At 36.4% G+C, this 24,858-nt stretch overlaps 1 protein-coding gene across 6 annotated transcripts in view; it reads right to left on the bottom strand.

Moving 5' to 3' along the window:
* The window catches only part of LOC150093183 (phospholipid-transporting ATPase IF-like), a 799,705-nt gene that overhangs the window by 365,655 nt on the left and 409,192 nt on the right, over positions 1–24,858 (bottom strand). For all 6 annotated transcript variants that reach the window (XM_090413774.1, XM_090413776.1, XM_090413778.1 and 3 more), the window contains one exon: positions 3,419–3,567. In XM_090413774.1, coding sequence (XP_090269900.1) covers positions 3,419–3,567 — 149 coding nt within the window. The remainder of the gene's footprint in view (positions 1–3,418; positions 3,568–24,858) is intronic.

The following is a 24,858-nucleotide window of genomic DNA, read 5'->3' as shown; positions in this document are numbered from 1 at the left end:
AAACTAATAAAATATACCCACTAACATGGACAAACAGGATAAAGATAGAAATAGGGACAACATGGAAGAGAGGAAACAGAATAAAAGTGTATATGACACTTTACATGTTAGGTAAATTTTAAAATTATGTGACATAGGTGACAGCACTAGAGAAGAAGCCAACAGATTAGTAATTAGCAGACAATACAGTATATAAAAGTTTCATGCTTGGAAGATTAGAATTTGAGAATTAGTTAAAACAACAACAACAAAAAAAAAAAAAAAAAAAAAAACCTAGGCCCAAGTTTAAAAGACATCGCACTAAGATATTACACCAAACATATATTCATTCACATGATTGCAGAAGATATGAGATATTAGCAATCATATTATTATTATTATGATGATTATGATTCATTCCCCCCCCCCCCATGGAATCACAAGACTCATTGTGGGAGGCCCATCCTAGAAAACACAAAGTCTATCATAAAATTCCTTGCACTCACTGACTGTTCGTGCTCTCACCATTCTATCAGGCAATACATTCCATTAAGTATAGTTTCTGGGAAAATTCCCATGTTACTCCTCTTAAACACTATTAATATAATTATGGCTATTATAGTCTGTTTTTGTTTAGGAGTGTCCCTTATTTTAATACATTGGCTAACATTACTCAAAAAAGGGGTATATATATATATATATATATATATATATATATATATATATATATATATATATATATATATATATATATATATATATATATATATATATATATATATTTTTTTTTTTTAGGGCATTATGGGTGAGTATAGAAGGCAATTATGGCAGAATAAAAGAGGTTTTTGTACATACCTTCTTTTTGGTTCTATGATGCCTTCCAATTCCAAGATCCTGCTGAAGGTTGTTTATAAATGGGGGGGGGGGGACATGGGGGTGTATTTTGACGTGGGAAATAAGTTTGGAAACCTGGGTTACTATTAATAATATATATATATTATTTTGTTTAGGGCTGCATTTTTTGTGGAGGGGAGAGGGGGGAAATGAAGAGGAAGGGTATCCTTACGTGGAAATTGGAACAAGGGTTAACGGGGTGTGGACCGTTTCGGTCGTCGTCTGACCGTCATCGGAACCTTGTCGGAAAGCTATTTCTCCTAAACAAAAACAGGCTATAATAGCCGTAATTATATTAATACATTCCATGGGTCAACCACCCTTCATGCAAAGAAACTACTCCTTACCCACTTGCTCATAGCTTCCTAATTTCCAGGGATTTCTCCCTGTTCCACCAAATGAAAGAACTCTCCAGTGTCAGCCCTGCAACTATTTCTCAATTTAAAAGTCTCAATCATATCACCTCTCCTTCTATCTGAATCATGAGGGAACATGGACTTTGCAGTCCATGTTCCCTTAGCCTGTCTTCATAACTAACATTGTACAGTCCTGATGCCATCTTTGTTATCCGCTTCTGCACCCTTTCCACAGTTAATTTATCCCCTTCAAATCTTGAGGACCAAATTTGAGAACAATAGTCCAAGTGTGGTCTGATCAGGGCTTTATACAATGTAATCACAACTCTTTTATCCCTGCAAATCAGCATCCTTCTCAGTATTGCATCAATCCTCTGGGTTATCTTCACCACCTGTTCAGTATGTTCCCTAAATTTTAGGTTGCTATCAACCATCACCCACAGATCCCTCACTTTCTCTACTTCCTCCAACAGAGTATGCAGCCTCCCATTGATGTGTCCCAAACTTCAAGACTTTACGATTAGCTACATTAAACTGACATCCCATTCATTTGTCCACCTATGAAGTTTATTCAAATTCTCTTGATGGGCTACCACATCTGCACTATTATTATTAATCCTTCCCAGCCTCACATGATCTGCAAACAACTGAATATCTCTATGCAATCCATCGACAATGTCATTGATATGTTAAACGACAGATCCCAGAACTGAGCCCTGTGGGATCCCCACTTGTAAGATTCTACCTCTTTGATATTGCTCTCCCCCATACACAACTCTGATATCTATCAGATAACCAATCTTGAATCCAGTTCACTAACCTAACATCTAAACTCATGTACTGCAACTTAAATATCAGCTTATTGTGTGGTACCCTTTCAAAGGCCTTTTGTAAGATTCCCCCCCCCCCAAAAAAAGGGCAAAATATGCCTTTCCCTTATCAACTGCTCTTGTCACTTTTATTATAAAAAGCAATATTACTAGCAAGAGTGCCCCATAACAAATCCATGTTGACTCTCACAGATAACATTACTGCTGTATATGAACCCTTACTAATTTCTTCAAGATCTTGACAACTACTGATGAAACACAAACTGGCCTACAGTTTGACACTTTCTGTCTGCTACCACCCTTATGCAATGGCACTATCTTACCCTCCTTCCACTGCTTGGGTGCCTTTCCCTTAGCCAGACTTTCATTGAAAACCAGGTCGACGGAGCTGTCAGTTCTTTAGCAATATTATTTTTAGCAGTATTTAGTAATATTAGAAACAATCATATGCCAATGAAATATAAAAGGCAATCCTGTTAAGCATCTGAAGTCTAGACAATTCTTCATAACAATTAGAGCATGTTAGCAATTGAAATAGGTTGTGACAGAATATTGCATAGCTACTTATTGGATAGTCATCCATTAGAAATATACATTATAAATAAAATATTATGAAGCTGCTATTCATAAACTCAGAAGAAGAAGCATACTTCAAGAAACTGCTTATGTTACCTGTTATTACAATGAAATCAGATTTTCTAATAATAATAATAATGCATTTGATAAACATGAAAAGAGACTAAACATGGTAATGTTATAACCAGAGTATAAACAAACATAAATTTATCATAATATTTATATAAAGTATATTATATATTCATTTTCACTGTTAGGCAGATTTAGAATTTTCCTGAGAGCTAATGAGAACACAACCTTCAGAATGGAAGTTGCCTTGGTTTGTACTACTTAAAAGACATGAAGCTCAGCCCATTCACCTTTTATTAGGTTTCACTGGCTTGATAGCTGTTCTGAATGGTTGGTTCTCATCAGAAACTAGGCAGAAACCTTAGGATAATAAAAGCTCTCTGTCTAACCGCAGCTGTAACCTCATGTCAAGAAAGTTATATTTTTCTTATGAAATTATAACCTCTGAAGGTTATATTCTTATAAGCTCTCGAGAAAATTTAGAATGCGACTTAAAATGGATATATAATATCCTTTACATGAATAGATAAATAGCTTACTTTGGCCAGAAAGAAGCCTTTTAGCTCTTTATTTTACTAATTATTATTATTTTTTTAATACACAATTTCTTTTAATATTATTATATTACTCCAACCTATCTAGAAATATTATATCCCTTAAAAATTGAAGCTTAGACTATTTGCATAAGCCAATAATCATAATTAAGTAGCAAACCTTTTTTCAACTTTCTTTAAACATGCATAGCAATCTTCAGTTGTTCTTTGAAGAGTAACATTTAGTTGCAACATTTCTCGTCCAAAGTGACCACACGAAAGGCTAACATTAACAGCAGTTTCTTTTTTATCACCAGTAAGAACCCATATCTGAAAAACAGATTAGCATCAGTGATGAGTATTTTTCTTACACACGACATAAGAAAGATTATTAAAAATATAATTATTTTTATTACATAGGACTATTTTAAAGAAGGATAATTTTTTCATAAACAAAATATTTCATATCATCCCATATTCCTTCAAACATCAGACCTGTTATGGCAAAATAACTTGGCTCTCTTAATTCTAGTCACTGTAAGAGAATAAAAGCCTCTGTAGCTCAGTCAGTTTAGATGAAGCCCTTTGGTTGGAAAGACATGGGTTCGATTCTCGTCAGTGACGTGAGGATTCTTTATCTGGTCTCTTTCAACTGTTGAGTCTAAATGTTGGGTTTTTCATTCCCCAGAACAGGCAAATTGGCCCCCATGGATTACAGTCATGAATACGTCCCAGCCGTATGCCAGTCCTGAGCCCGAATAAAATGGGGGGGAAGCAATGGCGATGGACATTGCTCCCCCCCATTTTATGAAGTATGAAGGAATATGGACATTGCCTACAAAGTAATGTACGGTCAGAAATGACTGAAAGGGAAAACCAGGTAGCAGGTTGGAGAATAAAACTGAGATGTGAGAAAAAATACCATCACCTCCAGAATGAGGAGATTAGCTAACTCAACTTCAGATGATTTTCTTTCAACGTGAATGAACAGTGTGCAGCACTAATTTTAACAGATATATGGAAATACCATTTGAAGTAAAATGTTTTGTTAACCTCAAAATGATTAATTCTATGATGCCTTATGAACTCAAGCAATTATATAAGCTTGTCAAAAACAGACTTTAGAAAACAGCTATGCCTTATGTCAGATTCAAATCTGCGACTGCGCATTATGGAATATGGGAGCAATTTAATGTGAAGTCATACTGTTCCAACGTACAAGCAGCCTTATTGTGAAGACATTTCGTGTGCAAACTTCTATTTGATCTTTCCTGGGTAAAGGATAACAACACAAATATAATTTTTTTTTTGTCAAGCATAATTTAATGAGTGTGATTGTAAATTCATTGAAAGGGTAGTTCAGTGTTCCATTTAAACAATTACAGTGGATCAAAATGTGCACAACAGAAAGATATAATTACATTGACAATCAACGTGGTTATTTAGTCATTTGCTGAACATTAAGACAGCGGAGTAAGATCAGATCCACACTTTGCAAGAAGAAAGCAATTCTGACAAGAGCCTTAAAAATACTTTTTTTTTTAATTGCTCACATTATTCTACTTCATTCATTCTGGAACCATGAGTATAATGTTAAGTCAATGGTCTCATTTACATCCTTTGAATGATGGCAATTCAGAATAGTCTGCAATCCCTTGTCTATTCAAATATGTAGTTTTACTGTTGAAGAAGGAATCATTGCTATCTAGCCATGGCAGCACAGCTATTTAGACAACTAATAAGTTGGCATGCACAACGTAACCCCTTCCTGATAAGATAATGCCATGTCTAAGCAGTGCGACCTGTTTCTGCACTGAATCACAAAAAAAGCTGTTGTGAAACCTGTTCACTATTGCTGCCAAAAATGTTTGCCTCCTTTGGAGGAATTGCCAGCTTTATCCAGATGTGAAACCATTTTACATGTAGTACTACCTGTTTGGTAACATGCAGCACAGGTAGTACTACATGCATGCTGCCTAGCACAAATAACACACTGGGTAGGAACACAGAACCTTCCTCATTTGAGGGCAGTAAAGCAGTTATGTAGGTCTCTTGGTCTCTATATAGTATACAGGATTGAACCTGATGGTAACATCATCAGGAGGCTTGTCAACTAATTGGCAAATAAACCAACACCACTTGCCCTTCTGATCATGCATATAATAATAATAATAATTATTATTATTATTCAGGCCTCCATGGAGTCAAGAGACTCATCGTGGGAGGTCCTTCTTAGGAAACACAAAGTCTATCATACCACTCCTTGAACTCATTGACTGTTCTCACTCTCACCACTCTCTCAGGCAATGCATTCCATGGTTCAAATACTCTCCACACAAAGAAACAACTCCTCACCCTTTTACTCACAGCTTCCTTTCGTAACTTCCAGGGATGGCCCCTTGTCACGCCCCTTCCCGCTGTTCGCAAAAGAACTCCCCAATGTCTACCCTGTGAATGCCTCTCAACAGTTTAAAAGTCTTGATCATATCACCTCTCCTTCTTCTATCCACCAAACTCTGCAGTCCACATTCCCACAGCTGATCCTCATAACTGACATTGTACAGTCCTGAAACCATTTTTGTTATCCACCTCTATACCCTTTCCACAGTTAATTTATTCCCTTCAAATCCTGGGGACCAAATTTGAGAACAATAGTCTAAGCGTGGTCTGATCAGGGTCTTATACAAAGGAATGATAACTCTTTTATCTTTACAGGTCAGTATCCTTCTCAGTATTGCAGCGATCCTCTGGGTTACCTTCACTACTTTTGCAATATGCTCCTGAATTTCAGTTTTCCATCAATCATCACACCCCCGTGACCTCTTGTCTCTCCTACTTCCTCCAGTACAGCTCCTCCAATCGAGTTTACAAAAGACTTTACAATTTTTGTTACTGTAAGAAAACTATCTATACGAAAGAACATATCTCTGATGTTATCTTAAATAGAATATAGCTTTGATGTAGTTTCTAATTAATTAATTAATTATTCTTTTTTATATATATATATATTATATTTCCACTAGTGGTCATGCCATTAGAATAATCGTTGATCAAATCATTGTCTCTTTAGCATACTGTGTGAAATGTAACTCAGCTTGTCCTTATATATTTGTGTATACTCCAGATGATGATTTTAATACGAAGGTCGAAATATTGGGAAATTAAAATAGTTATTTATAACACAGTTATAAAGTCCATAATTTCAAAAATGAATGCGGATCACTCTGTAACACGAAAAGAAAGTAAATTAATTCATTTTGCTACATTTTGCTGCATTAAACCAACAACTCCACTCATTTGACCATCTGTCTAATTTATTCAAATCCTCTTGCAGTGCTGCCACATCTGCACTATTACTGATAACTCTTACTAGCTTCGCATCATCTGCAAACAACTGAATATCCTCCTGCAATCCACTGATGATGTCATTGATATAAAGGTTGAACAATACAGGTCCTAGTACTGAGCCCAGGGAAACCCCCACTTGTAACCTTCTGCTTCCTTGATATTGCTCCACCACACACAACTCTCTGATACCTATCAGACAGCCAATCCTGAATCCAGTTGACTAACCAGACATTTAACCCATATGCTGCAAATTAAATATCAGCTTATCATGTGGCACCCTGTCAAATAAATGCCTTTGCAAAATCCCAAAAAAATGTCAGTATATGCCTTTCCCTCATCAACTGCTCTTGTCACTTTATTATAAAAGGTAATCATATTACTAAAGCAAGAGTGCCCCTTAACAAATCCATGTTGATTCTCACAGATAACATTACCCTCATCTGCCCAATGCTGTACATAGTCTCTCATTAATTTCTCCAAGACCGTAACAACTACTGATGACACATAAACTGGCCTATAATTAAACACTGTCCGTGCAGTTAGCCTGGGGAAGGAGTGAAGTGCAGTGGTAGTGACTATGTGCTTCACAACCATATGTCTGGGGAAGGAGTCTCCTAGGTTCGATTCCCGTTGACGATGCGAGGAGCTTAAGGATCTTCCTCAGCCATAGCCAAGTTAGCTGGTCTTGGGCGTGGACAGCAGGGTTTTTTCCACCGGTTTATCTGGGATTTTTCATCCCGCAAGCAGGCAAACCGGTCCAGTGAACACACACATGGATTACAGTCAGGAATACTGACCCAGCCATAGGTCTGATTTGTTAGCTATGCCGGTTCCAGAGCCCGGATAAAATTTGTGGGGACTGAGATGGTGCCGTACCTCCCCATAAAGGGGACTCACAGCCGTTTATCATCATACGATTATTATTATTATTATTATTAAACACTTCCGGTCTGCTACCGCCCTTATGCAACAGCACTATCTTACTTTACTTCCATTCCTTGGGTACCTTTCCCGTAGCCAGACTTTTATTGAAGAGCCAGGTCAACAGAGCTGTCAGTTCTTTAGCACATTCTATCAAAACCTGTGGTGAAATACCATCCAGTTCCACAGCTTTACTGACATCCAGAGTACACTGTATTTGGAACCCACTCTACTCTTGCACCTCTAAACCCTGAACCTGCCCTATCCCTCTGGTATTAAAACCTTCTTCTCGGGATGAAATACTCCAATAAAGTGTTCATTGAACAACTTCACTATGTCCTCTCCATCAGTCACTCTATTCCCATTTTTATCCCACAATGTCATTCTTCCACAATCATTTCTCCTCCTACTGGCCACATAGCTAAAAAATTCCCTAGGATTTTCTTTGAATCTCAGTGCCAATCTCTTCTCATATTCCAGTTTTACCTTCCTCACCATACTAGTCACTCTCCTGGCCTGTGTCTTATATTCTTTGTGCATTTGCTCTCCACTGCTCTCCTTATATCTCTTCCATAATCTCTTTTTCAACTGCAGTTCCAGTTTGATATTGTTTGTCATCCACTTTACATACCAAATTGTGTCTGCTTCTTCACTTGTGGAATACAGCTTACCATTGTTGCTAACAAATATTCCTTCACAATTTCCCAAGCACTAATGATATCCTGGCCTTCCAATTCCTTCCTCCATAAAACTTCTCCAAGTTGATGTCTAAGACTATTATAATCACCTGCTTTATAATTCCATATACGTTCCCATCTCTTTGATACTCCTGCATGTCTATTCATTTTCCAAGTCAAAACCATATGGTCACTCTCTCCAACTGGTGGGAGAGATGTCATCTCAGTTATTATCAGCTCTTCCGATGCTATGACCAAATTCAAAACTCTTGAACCTCTTGTTCCCTCTGTTACATGTTGCCTAAGACATTTGTCCCTCAAGAATTCTAGAAATTCTTTTCCCTTATTACTACATGCATTTTTCTCTTCCCAGCTTATACTGCTGTAGTTAAAATCTCCCATAACAATCATTCTTCTTGCACTTGCCAAGTTCAACTGCCTAAACATCTCCTGCTCCCCACCCTCTACGCTTCTTGGTTTGTAGCAACACTCTACTAAATATCCTGTCTTGGCCACTTCTACGTCACCCCACATGCTTTTGAAACCATTAGTGTCACTGTCTAATCTTCTGCATATATAAGTGCAGAAGGTTAGGTGATTTCTGTATGGGTGACCTGTTCAAGGGTCTTATTCTATACTGCATGCCCATACTCAGCAAATGAATATTTTTCTATCAACATTTATGAAAGCTATAAATAAATATAGTACCACTGCAGATCAGACAGAATCACTTTCAAACGCAATACCAAAAAATCTTCCTTTCCACTTCACCAATTTTCATAGCCTTAAAACAAATACAAGTGATAAGTACTAACACTTACAGTCATCTATACCAAACCTTCTAATTCTAACAGAACTTCAAATACTGGTCTCAATAACTAGTATCCACCTCAAATAAACAAAACACACAGCATAGTTCCTGATTTTACAAGGTGGCAGTAACTGTCGGATCTCACATACCAGGTTATGGAATGCTAAATATGGAATCCCATCCAAGAAAACAATTCCACACCACTTCACCTGTTTTGGTTCAACATTTCCTTCATGCAATCTGTTTATCCATTTATGTCTTTACTGCTCTGTAATTTCTGATAACCACCTGAGCTCTCTGATTATTTATATCTGAGGTATCAGTTTGCAGTTCTGATACCTAAATGTGAGGTCAACTTCATTAGGTCTTCAATGTTTGCAACTCAAACTATCCAATTCCACAGATCAAGCTAGAAAAAACGCTCAGGTATTTGCCATTTGCAATGATATAATAAAAGATTTCCATCTATCCATCAGAATACCACCAGATAATTCTGACAATACTCCCAACATACAAGATTTTTTGATAACCAGCACTCTTTCAAATTATGCTAAAAAAATCAGTTTTCCCTTAGGTAACTGTGATTATAACTTCATCCATCTTTCCTTTTCAACAAGTGATCTCAGTTTCATTCTTTTGTTGCTACAATGATGCTTAAAAAAGATGACGTCTATGACTTCTCTTCTATGACTTAGTCCAAATACTTGGACTAAGCACAAAACAGTGAAATAATTCTTACGGAAAGATCATCTTGCATTTCACACAAAACCAAAACATCATCCAATTTTTAATTTTCTTATAACTGCTCAAAGGCAGTTGAAGAAAAAAATTCAGCATTCATGAAACTTTGGGGGCAAACAATTAAGCTTATGTTACAGCTCACAACAGGTGCAAAAAAACCCTACAAAACAAATCCAAATCCAACAGTGACATAGCCAAATACAAAACACTCTGCCTTCAAATGGAAGTCAAGAGAATCAGTCCCATGTGAAAATAAGAATAATATCATTCCATATTTCTACACATCTTGCACATCCAGACTGTCATCAGATTAGTGTCAGTCATTTTTTTTCAACTTCTGCACAGATGATTAAGCTGAATGATGAATCACTTGCTAGTATACTAAGAACAGCACAGAGACAGTAGAAGAATCATAAAAAGCCTGAGTACCAATGAATCTTATGGTTCTAACATTATTCCCTTTGCAATTATTATTATTACACCCACCTCCCACAATGAATCTGCTGACTCACTGTGAGAGATTCATTCAATTGACAACATATTTTATCATACTCAATCTTAAAATCCTTAATAACAACATATTATTATTACAAGACACCTCCAGGGAGTCCAACGACTCATCGAAGGAGGGCACCTGCTCTACAACTCTGTCTCCACCACTCATCCACAACTGACCACAACTACATCAACACCAACTACCGCTGACTACCACCACCACTAGTATTTCCACAGACAATCACAAATATCCATGCCCACAGCAGGATTCAACCCTGCAGCCTTTTGGCTGGAGTCAGATACACTAACCACTCGGCCAACCTAGCTGGCCAATATTGCAGTAATGCATTCCATTCACTGACAATTCTCCACTTAAAAAAAATCTACTCCTCACATCGCTCTTCACCACACTCTTACATAACTTCCAGAGATGGCCTCTGGTTCTTCTCCTCTTGACTTCTACTCTTTTTATAATCCCCTCTGGATTAATCCAATAAAAACTCCCTCACTGACTTAAACATCTCTATTACATAACATCTTTTCCTTCTACTCACCAAACTCTGCAATCTGCATTTCTTTAACCTCTTTCTCCATCCATAGCCAGAGTCCTGATACTGTCTTATTAACTCATCTTTGGACCTTCTCCAATGTTTCCACATCACAATAAATACTAGGTGACCAAATCCAAGCACAATAGTCCAACTGAGGTCTAATAAGTGCTTTATATAACCAGGGCAAGTCCCAAAGGTATGGAAGGTGGGAAATTTATTCCACTACACAAATGGAGGGGGGGAAATAAGACTAAGATCAAAGTATTAGAAAAGTTGGTGAGAACCAGGATTTAAAAGTGGGTTGATAAGTTGCTAACCATCATAAAGAATAGCATGGGTTTGTTAGGGAGAGGCCATGTTTCAACAATCTGTTTACGTATTACAAGTTGACAAACTCACTCAATAAAGGAGATGCACATACAGTGGTGTACTTGGATTTTTAAAAGACCTTTGAGGTGAGTCTGCACATGATTGGAGCTAGTCAAGGTTGGGATGCAGAGTATGCAATTAACAGAGAAATTCTGAAGGAGGTGGAGAAGATGACAGCTGGAAGTAAAGGTGGACAGAGACTTGAAGTTAAGGGGTCACATTGCTAAAATTGTAAGAACATCCCAACAGATAATGGCAATAATAATTAGGAGGACACTGACATGCAGAGGCAAAGAGCTTTTATAGTTTTCCTGTATAAGGCATTGATCAGGGAACTACTGTGAACAGAATTGGTCACCTGGTTTTCAGAGGAATGAGAATGTATTGGAGAAGGTTTACTAAGTTAGTGTCAGGTCTATGGAATGTCAGATACAAAGAGCGATTGAGGGAATGCAGTTTACAGAGCTATGTGAAATAGAAGAAGAAGTGTGGGGGGAGGATGACTGAAACATATAAGTTGATGAGGATTGTTATCAGATGTGAAGAAGATATTTCATACAGTAGAAAGCAGCAAGGATAGAACTAGAGGGCCATCCATGGAAGCTGTATGCAGGGGAGTAAGAAGCAGGTTCTTCGCACATAAAATGATTGGACAGTGAAATGCATTCCCTGAAAATTCAGTCAGTGTGGAAACTGTGAATAGATTGAAGGTATGGTTAGATGATCATTTAGCATGAGAGAGTATAGACAGTACTATCGACAGGTGTAGCACAGAGGCAGCCTGCCTCATGGCGCAGTTTAATAAGGGCACTCGTTCAGTCATATTGCGGTAGGCACCGTCATTATGCTAACAATTTCTGTTAGCATAGCAAATGTGGAAAGAAGTTTTTCCAAGCTTAAACAGATTAAAAATTATTTGTGAACCCAAGAAAGATTGGTTGGTCTAGCAACTATATCGACAGAGGCAGACATAGCTTATAATTCAAAATTAGAAGAGCTTATAAACACTTTTATTGTGTGATATACCCATAGAGCAAACATTTAATTAATATTATTATGTAATCATTTTGCATTAATGTTCCTCTTGTAATAAAAACAAAACAAATTGGAGATTTTCTTATATTTTTGTCTTATAATTCATTAGGGGCAATATTTAATTGTTTCCCTCAGGGCATGATCTAATCTGGTGATGGCCACGACTATAGACCTCACATGATGAGTCCTTTGACTCAAAGAGTTATCTGATGGGAGCTAATAATAACTCTTATCTGCACCTCACAGATGGCACAGGTGTGATATAATTACTTCTACTTCTCATATGTGTGATAAATATATGTATATAAAACAATCACTCCAAAATCTTGAATCTCATCCACATCGTGTAGTACAGCACTGTCAATATGGTACACAGCCTTATATTTCTGCAATTCAAAATACAACACCTTACACTTATAAATATTAAAACTACAACATCAGTCCTTTGACCAAGTTAAAAGTCTATTCAAATCTTCCTGAAGGAAATTAACATCAGCACTGCTACTTATAATTCTGCGCAACTTTGCACCATCAGCAAATAACTGAAGATCCCCAGTCAATCCACATGATATATCATATATAAACAAGATAAATGGCAGAGGCCCAAGAACAGAACCTTGGGGCATGTGACTGGTTACCCCCTTCTTTTTTTGAGACACTGCTGCATCACACACCTCGCCCACACGTTCATATAATTTTTGGAAATGACTTTCTAGAAAAATCCAAGTTTTCATGTGACTACTCACAAAATGAGACATACCTCATGGGAAGGAAATGGTTTGGTAGAGAGAGTCATAATTTACAATGTAGGGATAACAATGAGAACTCAGATAAAGAAGGAATGCAGTGTGAGAGTAATGTCGTACAGGCTGACGGAGTTAGGGAAGGTTCTATGAACAATCAGATTGATTCTGAAATAGCTTCTATATCTTCTATCACATATCAAGCGTTAAGATAGCAAATGACCCAGGTAATACAGAAAAATAATTAGAGGAGGATTTTCCAAGAACAATCAGAGTTAACTTCATTGAAATGATTGATAAGTCTGAAAAATTCAGTAGCCAATCGAAGTGGAATAGGTACCGAAAACATGAAGTTATGATAAACAGCAGTTTAGTTATGCTAATCTCCTCTGTTTTCTTATTATGATTAGGAGAGCCATTAGCAGTTTATTGGGTTGGACTTTTACTCTTGGCCTTTTGAATAAGTTGAATAAAAGTTTAGTTAGGCCAGAAACATTGCAAAATAGTAGTAAAGTCAGGTACAATCAGAAGGATAAGGCACAAAATAGGTACGAGACAGATAGAAAGGAAGGAAGTAAATAGTTTGAAGTCTAGGTCCCCTCCAGAAGGTATGTGGGAATGAAGTCAAAAATTTTTTTTTAGAAAATTTTTTTTTTTGGAAGAGGAGACCTTTGTTAAATCTTGAATAGAAGGAATTATAGTAATATAATACCTATTGTTCAGATTTAACAAGTATCAAAAATCCTGCTAAAATACTTTTCTGTTAATAAGAGAAATTGACTGTAAATGAAATAACGTTAATGTCTTTTCCTTTAAATTTTGAATATTGTATTATCGAGTGTTTTGCATGAGAAAAATAGAAATTGTATATGTGGTGAATTATGCATAAGTATACCAAGGTCAAACTAAAGTTCCAGACAAAATAAGAGGATTAATTAGTGACCTGAGGCTAACATGAATGCAAAGGTCAACGTCGCATAGGGGTTTCTGCTAAAATACTAAAAGAGGATTAATTAGTGACCTGAGGCTAACATGAATGCAAAGGTCAACGTCGCGTAGGAGTTTCCCGTGGAAATGCAATGACAAGCAACGGTATCAGGTGCAGAGTGGACGATGATGTAAGAATGGGAAGGGCATCAGAGCTGGATATATAGAAGTTTACAACACCAAAAAAAGGGCTTTTTTTTTTTTCCTGTTGTTTCCAGAGAGTCGATGTTCCAGTAGTGTTGGGAGTGGAGTGTCCGAGTGCAGTTATGTGGTCAAGTAGAATTCCAACGTGAGATTTAGGACTCCATACAGCAATGAAGTCAATGTAACCGGAGGAGATTATACAGACATATGAGGTCGGATAACATTGGCTGAGCTTCGCAAGGATCGTAGGCAATGAATCATGACCATATTCCCAGACCTACATACAAGAAGCAAAGGCCAGAGGAACGTAGCAGCAAAAGAAACTCATCTAGGAAAAAACTGATGTGAAATTATGAGCCACAGGAATTCAAAAGATGTTCACAAGAAAACGCCAGAGAGATCCCGACTTCGCTACCAAGTAGGAACTTTCCATTTGTCTAGTAGGAAAAAAAATTAGAAAATTTTGTGACAGTGAATGAAAATTAACTGGAATTGTACTTTATGTAGTAATGCAGGACTTTAGGAACTATACAATTAGATGAGATCAATTACTCTGTGCCAGAGATCATAGCTATGTTATAGAGTGCAATACTAGAATCTGATGTTAATAGATAATTCCTGAACCTGAATTTTATGTGATGATAATCTAAAATAAGCTAAAGTTTCTAGGCACATGGTCCCTGAAAAGTTCAAGATTAGTTAAGGGACAGAAGTGTATGTATTATATCGAGTTGCTTAATAAACCCTATATGCTAGACTCAACTGAATTTATTGAATGACAATTGTATATCTCTTTTTCCTAGTAATGAATAAATTCTTTTCTTGTCAAACAAATAACTTGTCTGATCACTAAATTCAATGCACTGCTCATAAACAGAACCTATGCGCATGTATTTTGATATAGTCATGACTGCAAAGTGAGAAACATATATGATTATAATATAGGAATAAGATAGAGAATTTAGGATTGTGTGCCATACTGAGTGTTTTAATCTTGGATAAAGAAAGTTCTCCTGTCCTGTAAATTTTGGTGGCACAGCTTAAACAAATAAATTTTCAAAAATTTTAATCACATTGAGTACTAGTAATCTAACAAAGAATTTGGCTCTAGCCTGAGGCACTGTCTTTGTTATTAGACTTCGCACACTCGAGCAATATATTAGTAGCGGCCATAACTTTGAAATACTATCAAGGATTAAGATTAGACAAGGGGCAAAACATAACATATGATTAACAATATTAGCAGATTTTTTAAAGGCGAACCCCAGATTTTATTTTATATTATCAATTAAATTAACAGATTTAATTGATAATATAAAATAAAATAACCAACGATAATTTTTTTTACGATGGTATCGTTGAGCGAGCCAATCTCTGATACATCTAACCAATATATTATCTATTCTCATCCTCTACAGCACACCAACTTATCATGTGAAAATCTATCAAACCCTTTTGCAAAGCCTAAAAATATCACTGTATATGATTCTCCCTTATTCAACACACTTGCTACCCTATCATATTATGCAGGTAAATTGCTAAAACAAGACCTGAATGATAAATGCAAGTAAACACAAGAAAGATATTTAATTAACCAAATATTTCAGTCTGGAAATAGCAGACCATCTTCAGTGGTATTTCCAGACCAAAATATTTGGTTAATTAAATATCTTTCTTGTGTTTACGTGCATTTATCATTCAGTCTTATGTCACAAGTATCTTTAAAAAAGCAAAAACAAGACCTAACCTTTACAAATTCATGCTGACTATCATAAAAAATTATTATTATTATTATTATTATTACGGGCAACTCCAGGGAGTCATTAGACTCATCGAGGGAGGCCCCAAATCATTTTCATCACAACTATTCGACATTCATACAGTATCTATCATACCTCGCCTTAAACTCATTCACTGTCACAGCATCCACCACAGACTCAGGGAGCGCATTCCACTCATTCACTACTCTAAAAGTAAAGAACCCAGCTCTAACACCTTTACTAACCACACTTTTGCCCAGTTTCCATGGATGTCCCCTAGTCCTCCCACAACCAGCCCTGTTCTCAAAAATATCTTCTGAATTAATTTTATAGAAACCCTTCAGTAATTTGAATGTCTCAATCATATCTCCCCTCCTCCGCCTATCAACCAATTTTTGCAACCCACAAATCCTCAACCTGTTCTCATACGGTTCATTCCACAGACCTGCTATCATCTTGGTCACTCGCCTCTGGATCCTCTCCACCTCCTCCCCATCAAGAAGAAACCTGGGTGACCAAATCTGAGCACAGTAGTCGAGATGAGGTCTTATCAAGGCTCGATACAGAGGAACAATAACCTGCTTGTCTCTGCTTGTCAACGTATTCTTCAGCAACCAAGTGATTTGATGAGCTGATTTGGCCACTTTTGCAATGTGTCCCCTAAATTTCAATTCCTTATCCACCAACACTCCTAAATCTCGTGCCTCATCAATTTCCTGGAGCACGGTTCCACCAATGCAGTAAACTGCCTCCCATCTTTTCACCCCAAAATGCATAACCTTACATTTTGCCACATTAAATTGACATCCATTCTCCCTAGCCCAGACCTCCAATCTATCCAAATCATCCTGCAAAATTTTGACGTCATCTGCATTCACTATTGCCCTACCCAACTTCGCATCATCCGCAAACAAATGAACTGTTCCTCTCAGATCCTTTCCTATATCATTTATGAACAAATTAAACAGCAGTGGTCCAAGAACAGATCCTTGTGGTACACCACTAGACACAGCCAAAATGCTATGTCCATCAACTCAATGCTGTATTTTATTCGTACCCAATCTCTGCAACACCTTGATTACGGCTACAGTTGTACAGACTAATCTAAAATCGGAAACGTCTGTCCTGGAACCCTGATTGTGGAGTGTTACTATTTTGCCTTCTTTCCATTCTTTAGGAACCTTATCCACTGCAAGACTTTCATTAAACAACCAAGTTAAGGGCATAGCTAATTGTTGTGCACATTCCCTAAGAATACATGGTGATATCTTATCCATTCCTAATGCCTAATTAAGATCTAACCAAGTCAACACTTGATTCACCTCTGATTTTTTTCACTTCCAATTCTCCTAATACTTGCATCTCTTCTATATGCTACTGCATTATTTACACTGGTATGATATATGCTGATCAAGTACTCATTCAATAATTGCACTACATCCTTAGCTAAAAGTTGCTCTACTGCCATGACTATCTAACAGGTCAACCTGCCATAATTATTATTATTATTATTTTGCCATATCTTCTTCTTCTTCTAGCTTTACAACTCTTTATGAGTTTTAATTACCATACAGTGCAAGAATTCCCTTGAATTAACCTAGGCCTGACTAGCCAATCTCCTCTCATACTGTGCACCTTTTCCTTCTTTACAATGCCTGGTACCTTCTTAGCCCTCACTTTATGAGATTTCAGATAGGTATCAGAAAATTGTATATGGGGGTACAGTATCCAGAAAGAGAAAGTCCACCAGTGGTGTACTCAAGGGGTCAGTTTTGGGACCATTGTTGTTCAATTTTATGTTAATGATATTGGGATGGGTTTAATAGTCTTCTGCAGCTCTTTGTAGATGATGCAAAATTGGGGCGAGAAATGCAAAGTCAATCAGATGTTATGGCTTTACAAGAGGAATTGAATAGATTGCATGAATGGGAAGGTGAGAAGAATTATCAGTTCAACGTTGAAAAGTATAAGGTTCTGAGATTTATTAAGCAATGATGGGATGCAAAGTATACACCCTGGTGGGGAAACTTTAAAGGAAGTAGAGGAGATGAAAGATCTAGGAGTCATGGTGGACAAGGACCTGAAATTTAGGGTTACACTGCACAAGTTTGAAGACATCACATAGGATAATAGCAATGATTTAGAGGACCCTGACAGGCAGAAATAGAGAGATTATGATGTCATTGTATAAGGCTTGATAAGGTTCATATGGATTATTGTGCACAGACTTGGTCGCAGGTTTTCATGGGGATGAGGATATGTTGGAAAGGGTTCAGAGGATTTTCGCACCAAAGCTGGAGTACATCAGGGCTATGTACATTTCTCCACAGTCTCAATTCTATCCATTAATAAGTTTATCTAGATTCAAATCTTATCCATAAATAATTTTTAAGATAACAGAGCACCGCATTCTTCTTAATCACAAGATATCCTGTACTGCCGCAATGCTTCTAAAAAAAGTATTCCCCCCCCACCCATTATAAGAAGGAGCACACTCTACTTTTCCTCACCATCAATTTCCTGATATGCCTTCAATGGATGGACAGGATATTATGAGGGTACTATTAAATTAAGTTTACATTAATCTCCTATCAGCAATTTTCTTTAAAATTAGTCTATTACTTTTCAGCACTTCCATATTGTCATATCTAACATTTCACTCTTCTAGGACACTTCTGACTGAATCAATCCACCTAGCATGGAAAATATGGCAGGATGCCATCTTTTCCCTGCCAAGATGGCAGGACCACTTTAGGAGGTCTTAATATGCTGCATCTGGATTACTGTGCTCAGATCTGGTTTTCTGGCTTTCTTGGGGATGAGAACGTGGTGGAGAAGATTCGGAGGTGAGTAACCAAGATTGTGAGTGGTCTGTTCCCTATGATGATAGACTGACGTCAAGATTGCAGAACTTGGTTGATAGGAGAAAAAGAGGGGATATGATAGAAACATTTAAGCTACTTAAAGAGTTTTATAAGATTGATGCAAGGGAAATGTTTCAGCACTTTGCTAGAGGGGCAAGAACAAAAGGTCATCCCTGGAAGTTGAATAAATGTGTGGTTAGTAGGGGAGTGAGGACTAGTTTTTGCTTGGAGAGTTATGAATAAGTGGAATGGATCGCCAGAGTTAGTTGTCAGTGGTTTGTCTGTTAGTGGGTTCAAGGAGAAGTATGATAGATTATGTGGACAGTTTGGATCTCCCGCAACGAGTCTTAGGACTCCATGGAGGTGCCTGTACAATAATAATAATTTAAATGGATACACTGTGCTACATAATTATATTGGCTATCTATAGTTAGCCAAGATATATCTCAGTGAACACATAAGTATTCACATATATGCTGAGCTGAACTCCATTTATAGGCTAGCAGATGAAAATCCTAAGCTATTCCTAATGGAACTAGAAAGTTGGTTAACAAAAATAAAAAACAACCCTATTCAGCCTATAATTATAGCCGAAGGCACAAACATTAACACCCTAAACACTGAATCAAGTAAAACTACAGCTTATTTAGATATATTATCCAACATTGGCTTAACAGAAACCCTTTTATCATATACTAGAGAGGAAATAGAGCCTCTGTAGCTCAGTCAGCATGGACAAAGAACTTTAGTTGGAAAGATCTGGTTTCGATTCCATTCATGAAGTGAGGAACCTTTATCTGCTCTCTTTTGACTAATGGTGAGTTAGACGGTCTCATACAGAGGTAGGACAAATCACACAAATCGGCCAATAGAACACACATCATTAACAGACAAGAACGCTTGGAAGGCTATAAGCACTTAAGTTCCTGTTAAAGCCACTGATGGATGGATGATATGATAAATAAAAACACAGCACAATCCTATAGAGACCATATTAATATTTGTGTTAGAGAAAACAGACTTTTATCTACAACTATTAAACCAACATTAACAGATCACTACTTTACATCATTACACATCCCAGTACTGGAGAAACCAAAAGTAATAGACAATAGTATTATTGATGAAGAAATTAGAATAACCTCATGGCATCTTATAATGCAAGCCAATAATCTGAAAGAATTGTATGACTTTTTCATCAAAATGTGTTGTACATACAAGAAAACTCCCGGGAAAATAAATATTAGAACTAGCAGAGATTCACCTCCCTAGCTAAATGACTATATATATTGCTTAAAATTTACAAAAAACGTCATTTATAGCACCAGATAAAAAGAAATCCATGTAATCAGAGCTTAAAAAGTGAATATTCAGAGGGGCCAGAAATACAGAAACAAACTCCAATCAGAAATATGCCAAATTAAACATAATTATTACACCAATACATTTAAATTAAATGAAGGCAAAATTTAAAAATAACATGGACAATAATAAACAAAGCTCTCAATAAAATGACCTCAAAATGCACTACTCTGTTGTATGACCAGTTATACTCAAATTGTTAAATTTAATTTTTCAGAAGTGTAAAATACCACCAGACTGAAAATAGCACTGATAACTCTGCTACATAAAAAAGGAAAATCTGATGAAATCAATAATTACAGGCCTATATCTTCGCTGTCAGTAACAGAAAAAATCATAGAAAGAATAGTTAATGAAAAAATATCCACATATCTAGAGAAATTCCATATAATATCCTCCACTCAATACAGATTTCATAAAAATAAAAGAACCAGTATCTTATTGGATGATCTTTATAGCGTAATCAACTCATCTCTGGACAAACATCACTTCATGTTGGCAATTGGAAGAACGACGGTACATTGCACCCTTCAATTGGAATGGGCCTAAGTTCGATTCTCGTTGCGATGGGAGGAATCTTTATCTGGACGATTTCAATCGAAGGTGAGTTAGCTGATCTCATGCAGAGGTAACAGGGTTTTTTCTCCTGGAAACAGACAAATCGGCCCTTCAGAACACACGCAATTTACAGACAAAAAAAAACTAGTTGTGATAGTGGTGGAGGTGGGTGGTAGATGGCGTTGATGGAGATGATTCGTAGTAGAGGTTCAGTGTAGTAGTTGAGACAGTTGTAAGTGTCCTCCTGCGATGAGTCTTTGGACTCCTTGGAGGTGTCACAAATAATAATTTGCCATTGACTTCTCTACAGTTTCTGACACCACAGAACACACAATTCTTTTAAAAAAAAATTTAAAAAAAAACTAGAAGCAGTAGGCACAAGAGGAAAACTCCACAACTAGTTCAAAGACTTTCTGAAAAATAGAACCAACATTATAAAAATAAATCATACTTACAGCATCAGAAATGTGACTAACTGTGGCATTCTGCAAGGGACAATTCTATTCACATGCCTTTTTAATATTTTTGTAAACAATCCATCCAACCCACACCTATACAGTCACATCTACCAGTATACAGATGACATACAACTCACATCCATACATGAAGATCCATTAATAGGCTTACAATATTTACAGATCTCGACACAGTCACTGATTGGTTCATGAGTACCGTAATTCTATCATAATAAATAGCAATAAATCGCAACTCATAATATTTAGACACCCTTCAATAGCAACAGATCTCTCACACATATCAGTGAAATGTTACTTTACACTTCCCAAAGAAAACAAACACCTGTTCTTGCCTAACAATCCAGGAAGTTACAAACCTCAAATACTTAGGCCTGCACTTTGACTACAGTATGCAATGGAACACACACATATTAACTATATACACAAAAAACTGGATATTACACTTGAAAATGCACTACTTAAAAGATATATTACCATCACATACTATGAAAATCATCTATAAATCCCTTGGAGAGTGTATACTGAGATATGGTATATCTTGCTATGGTTTGGTGCTGCAATACTTAATGAAAAAATTCAACTTATTACAAAACAGTTGAATTTTTTCATTAAGTATTGCAGCACCAAACCATAGCAATACCAAACCATTGCAGCACCAAACCAAAGAGACATACTATTTTGAGTGCCAAAATAGTATGTTTCTTTTTCATTCATCAAGTATACCAACAATTAACTTCTAACTACAGTAGCCCCCCCTATCCATGGGGGATATGTTCCAACATTCCCGCAGATACTTGAAAAAGCAGATAGTATCAAACCCTATACATACTGTTTTTTTCTGAAAAAATTAGTTTGAATGACTATATATATTTTTTCTATATACACATACCTATGATAAAGTTTAATTTATAAATTAGGCTCAATAAAATATTAGCAACAATAACTAATAATAAAATAGAACAATTATAAAAACATACTCTAATAAAAGTTATCTGAACGGAATCTTAGCAACCTCATCATAAGTTTTCTTCATTATTTTACGAAGTCAAGAACTTTCACCTTTTCACTTAAAAGGAAGCACTCTATGGATTCTCTTTGGCTATTATTAAGTAAGATAAGGGTTACTTGAACAAGAGCACTGCAATACCGCGACAGTCGATCTGATAACCGAGAACTACTAAGAACAGCGCACATTTTAAAACTTATGAAATGTTGATTTCTGGAATTTTCCATTTAATATTTTCAGACGGCTACTAAGTGACTAACAGGCAGGTAGCATATATGGTACAGCGTGGATACGCTTGATAAGGGGGGTGATTCACGTCCCAGACGGGAAGCACGAGATTTCATGACATTAGTCAGAACGGTGCACAATTTAAAACTTCTAAATTGTTTATTACTAAAAGAAAGAGCCATAAGGTTTCATTTATGCAACAGTCTTTGATGTGGTATCACATCAAATATCTTAGCAAAATCCAACAGTATCATAGTGTATCCATTCCCTTTATCCAATTCAGCCATAACATCATTATTGAATATGAGCAAATTGATCAGACATGACCTCCCTTTAGCAACCCCATATCGTTCCTTGCAAAGTATATTTTGTTTGTCTTATAACTCCATACAGAAATACAGAAATATTTCTGCATGGAACTGTTACAACAGAGATACTGATAAGTCTAATGCATCAGTATTTGCACCACCCTTGTGCAATGGGATTAACATACATTCTTTCGATTGCTATGGGATCTCTCCTGGGCTAAGACTCAAATTAGACAAACACATCAAGGACCTAGATAATTCAGCTGAATATTTCTTTAGCACACAGGGACAGATGGGATGCTGATATCCCATCAGTCCCAGTTGCCAAATTCTTATCCAGGTCATGCAACAGTTCTAGAACCTCCTTCTCATGTACTGCTTTCACTTCATTTAATTTACTGGCACTTGGTGTATTTACATACACCAAGTTGACAGATCATAGTGAAGTGCGCACTCATTATTTGAACTACCTCATCTGATACTAGGTTACCATCTGTATTCAGTAAAGCGATTCTTCCGCATTCATTCTTTCTTTTATTGGGAGTTTTTCCACTTGGCTAGTATACCGCTAGTTTGGTGTTTTGGCTAATTTCTCTCTTCTTCCATATAAATTTATTCAGCTGGTTACCCACTATACCAGCTTTGCTTATTCTGTTGTACATTTCAAGATTTAACCTGCCATCTTCACTAAAAACTGTGCCTAAGTAATTGAAATATTTTACTTGTTCTATAGGATCTCCATTCACAATGCAACTGAAGTTTTTTATGCTCCTGCCTAGTTTTTTTATTGCTGATTTTCATGCCAAATTTGTTATTGGCAAACAGTTGTTATTCAATTTAGATAGAGAATCCTGGTAACTTGCACTGGATTTGTTTAGGAGTTCAACATTATCTGCATAAAGCAAAGATCTAAGTTCGATATTGCAGATTCTCAAATCAGAGTTAATGCCTCTTTCTTTCATAATGCTATCACATAGATGAGGAATAACAGTGGAAATAGTGTGCATGTTTGTCTTACACTTGATTTTACATTAACCATCTTCTTGTATTTTCTTCAATTCCACTTGATGAAATCAGATCTTAAATACAGACTATATATTGCTATATATAATATTCCATTTACTCCATATAACTGTAGCATCTTGAAAAGCATTTTTGTGGACACCTTGTCGTATAACCTTTTGCAGATCTACAAACTTAAGTACAGATCTACATTATATTCCCACAATTTCTCACTATTTGTCATAAAGTTAAAATGTGATCTCAACAACTTCTATTTGTTCTTCTCCAATTTTTCTTCCAAAATTATTCTTAGCCTCTTCTCAAGCATGTTTGCATAGGTCTTACATGGAATACTTAGTAAAGACATTCCTCTGTAATTCTCACATTCAGTTTTATTTCCATTTTTACAGATAGGAACTATGAACTCTACTCCAATCATCTGGAATTTGATCTTCTGACCAGGCTTTCTGAATTATGGAGTGTAGCACTGCAACATGTTTAAACCTATATTTTAGCATTTTTGGTTGAATATCATCTACTCCATTTGCCTTTCCAAATTTCAGACTTTTGAGTTTTTTCTACCTCAAGTATTGATATGAATTCTTCTTTGCACTCTTCTTGACTATTTTATTCAGTGGCGCACCCAGAGGGGAGGCCAAGGTGCCCTGGTCTCCCAAAGAAAAAGGGGAAAAAAAAAAACACTAAAAAATTTTCCAAATATCTTTTCCTAATTAAAATTCATTTTTTTTATTTATGTTGTGTCTTCTATTTCTATACTACTTATGAATTAGCAATCATTGCAGATGCTCAGTCACAGGTTGTATGTGATGCATAGTGTGTATTCTCAAATTGTCTACTTAACTGCCTCACCCCCAGATTAAATCCTGAATGTGCCACTGATTGTACTGTTCTGTTGCTACATGTTTCATTTAACAGTTTTTCCAAGTAATTATTCCAGACATTTAGAATATCCTTATCTTCAGTTTTCATGTCACCTTTTATCATCTTTGATTCCTTTTACAGTACTTTTTTTCTTCCATTTATAAGTTTTTTTTTAAATAGCTTTTAAAACATTTCTGATATCTATTTTTATATTCTTACTGAAGTCTTCCCAAGATTTTTGTTTATTTATTTTATCTATTTTGTTTATCTACACAGCTTAGCTATTTTATATTTTTCTCTGCATTCTTTTAGGGCATCTACTGCTTATTGCTAGGACATTTTGGTATGCTTCC

This window comes from Typopeltis vanoorti, chromosome 24, assembly GCF_054136105.1.
Source record: "Typopeltis vanoorti isolate ZY-2024b chromosome 24, IOZ_Tvanoo_1.0, whole genome shotgun sequence".
Classification (NCBI taxonomy): Eukaryota; Metazoa; Arthropoda; class Arachnida; order Uropygi; family Thelyphonidae; genus Typopeltis; species Typopeltis vanoorti.
The sequence above is the reverse complement of the archived record's forward strand: the minus strand, read 5'-3'. Positions and strand labels throughout refer to the sequence as shown.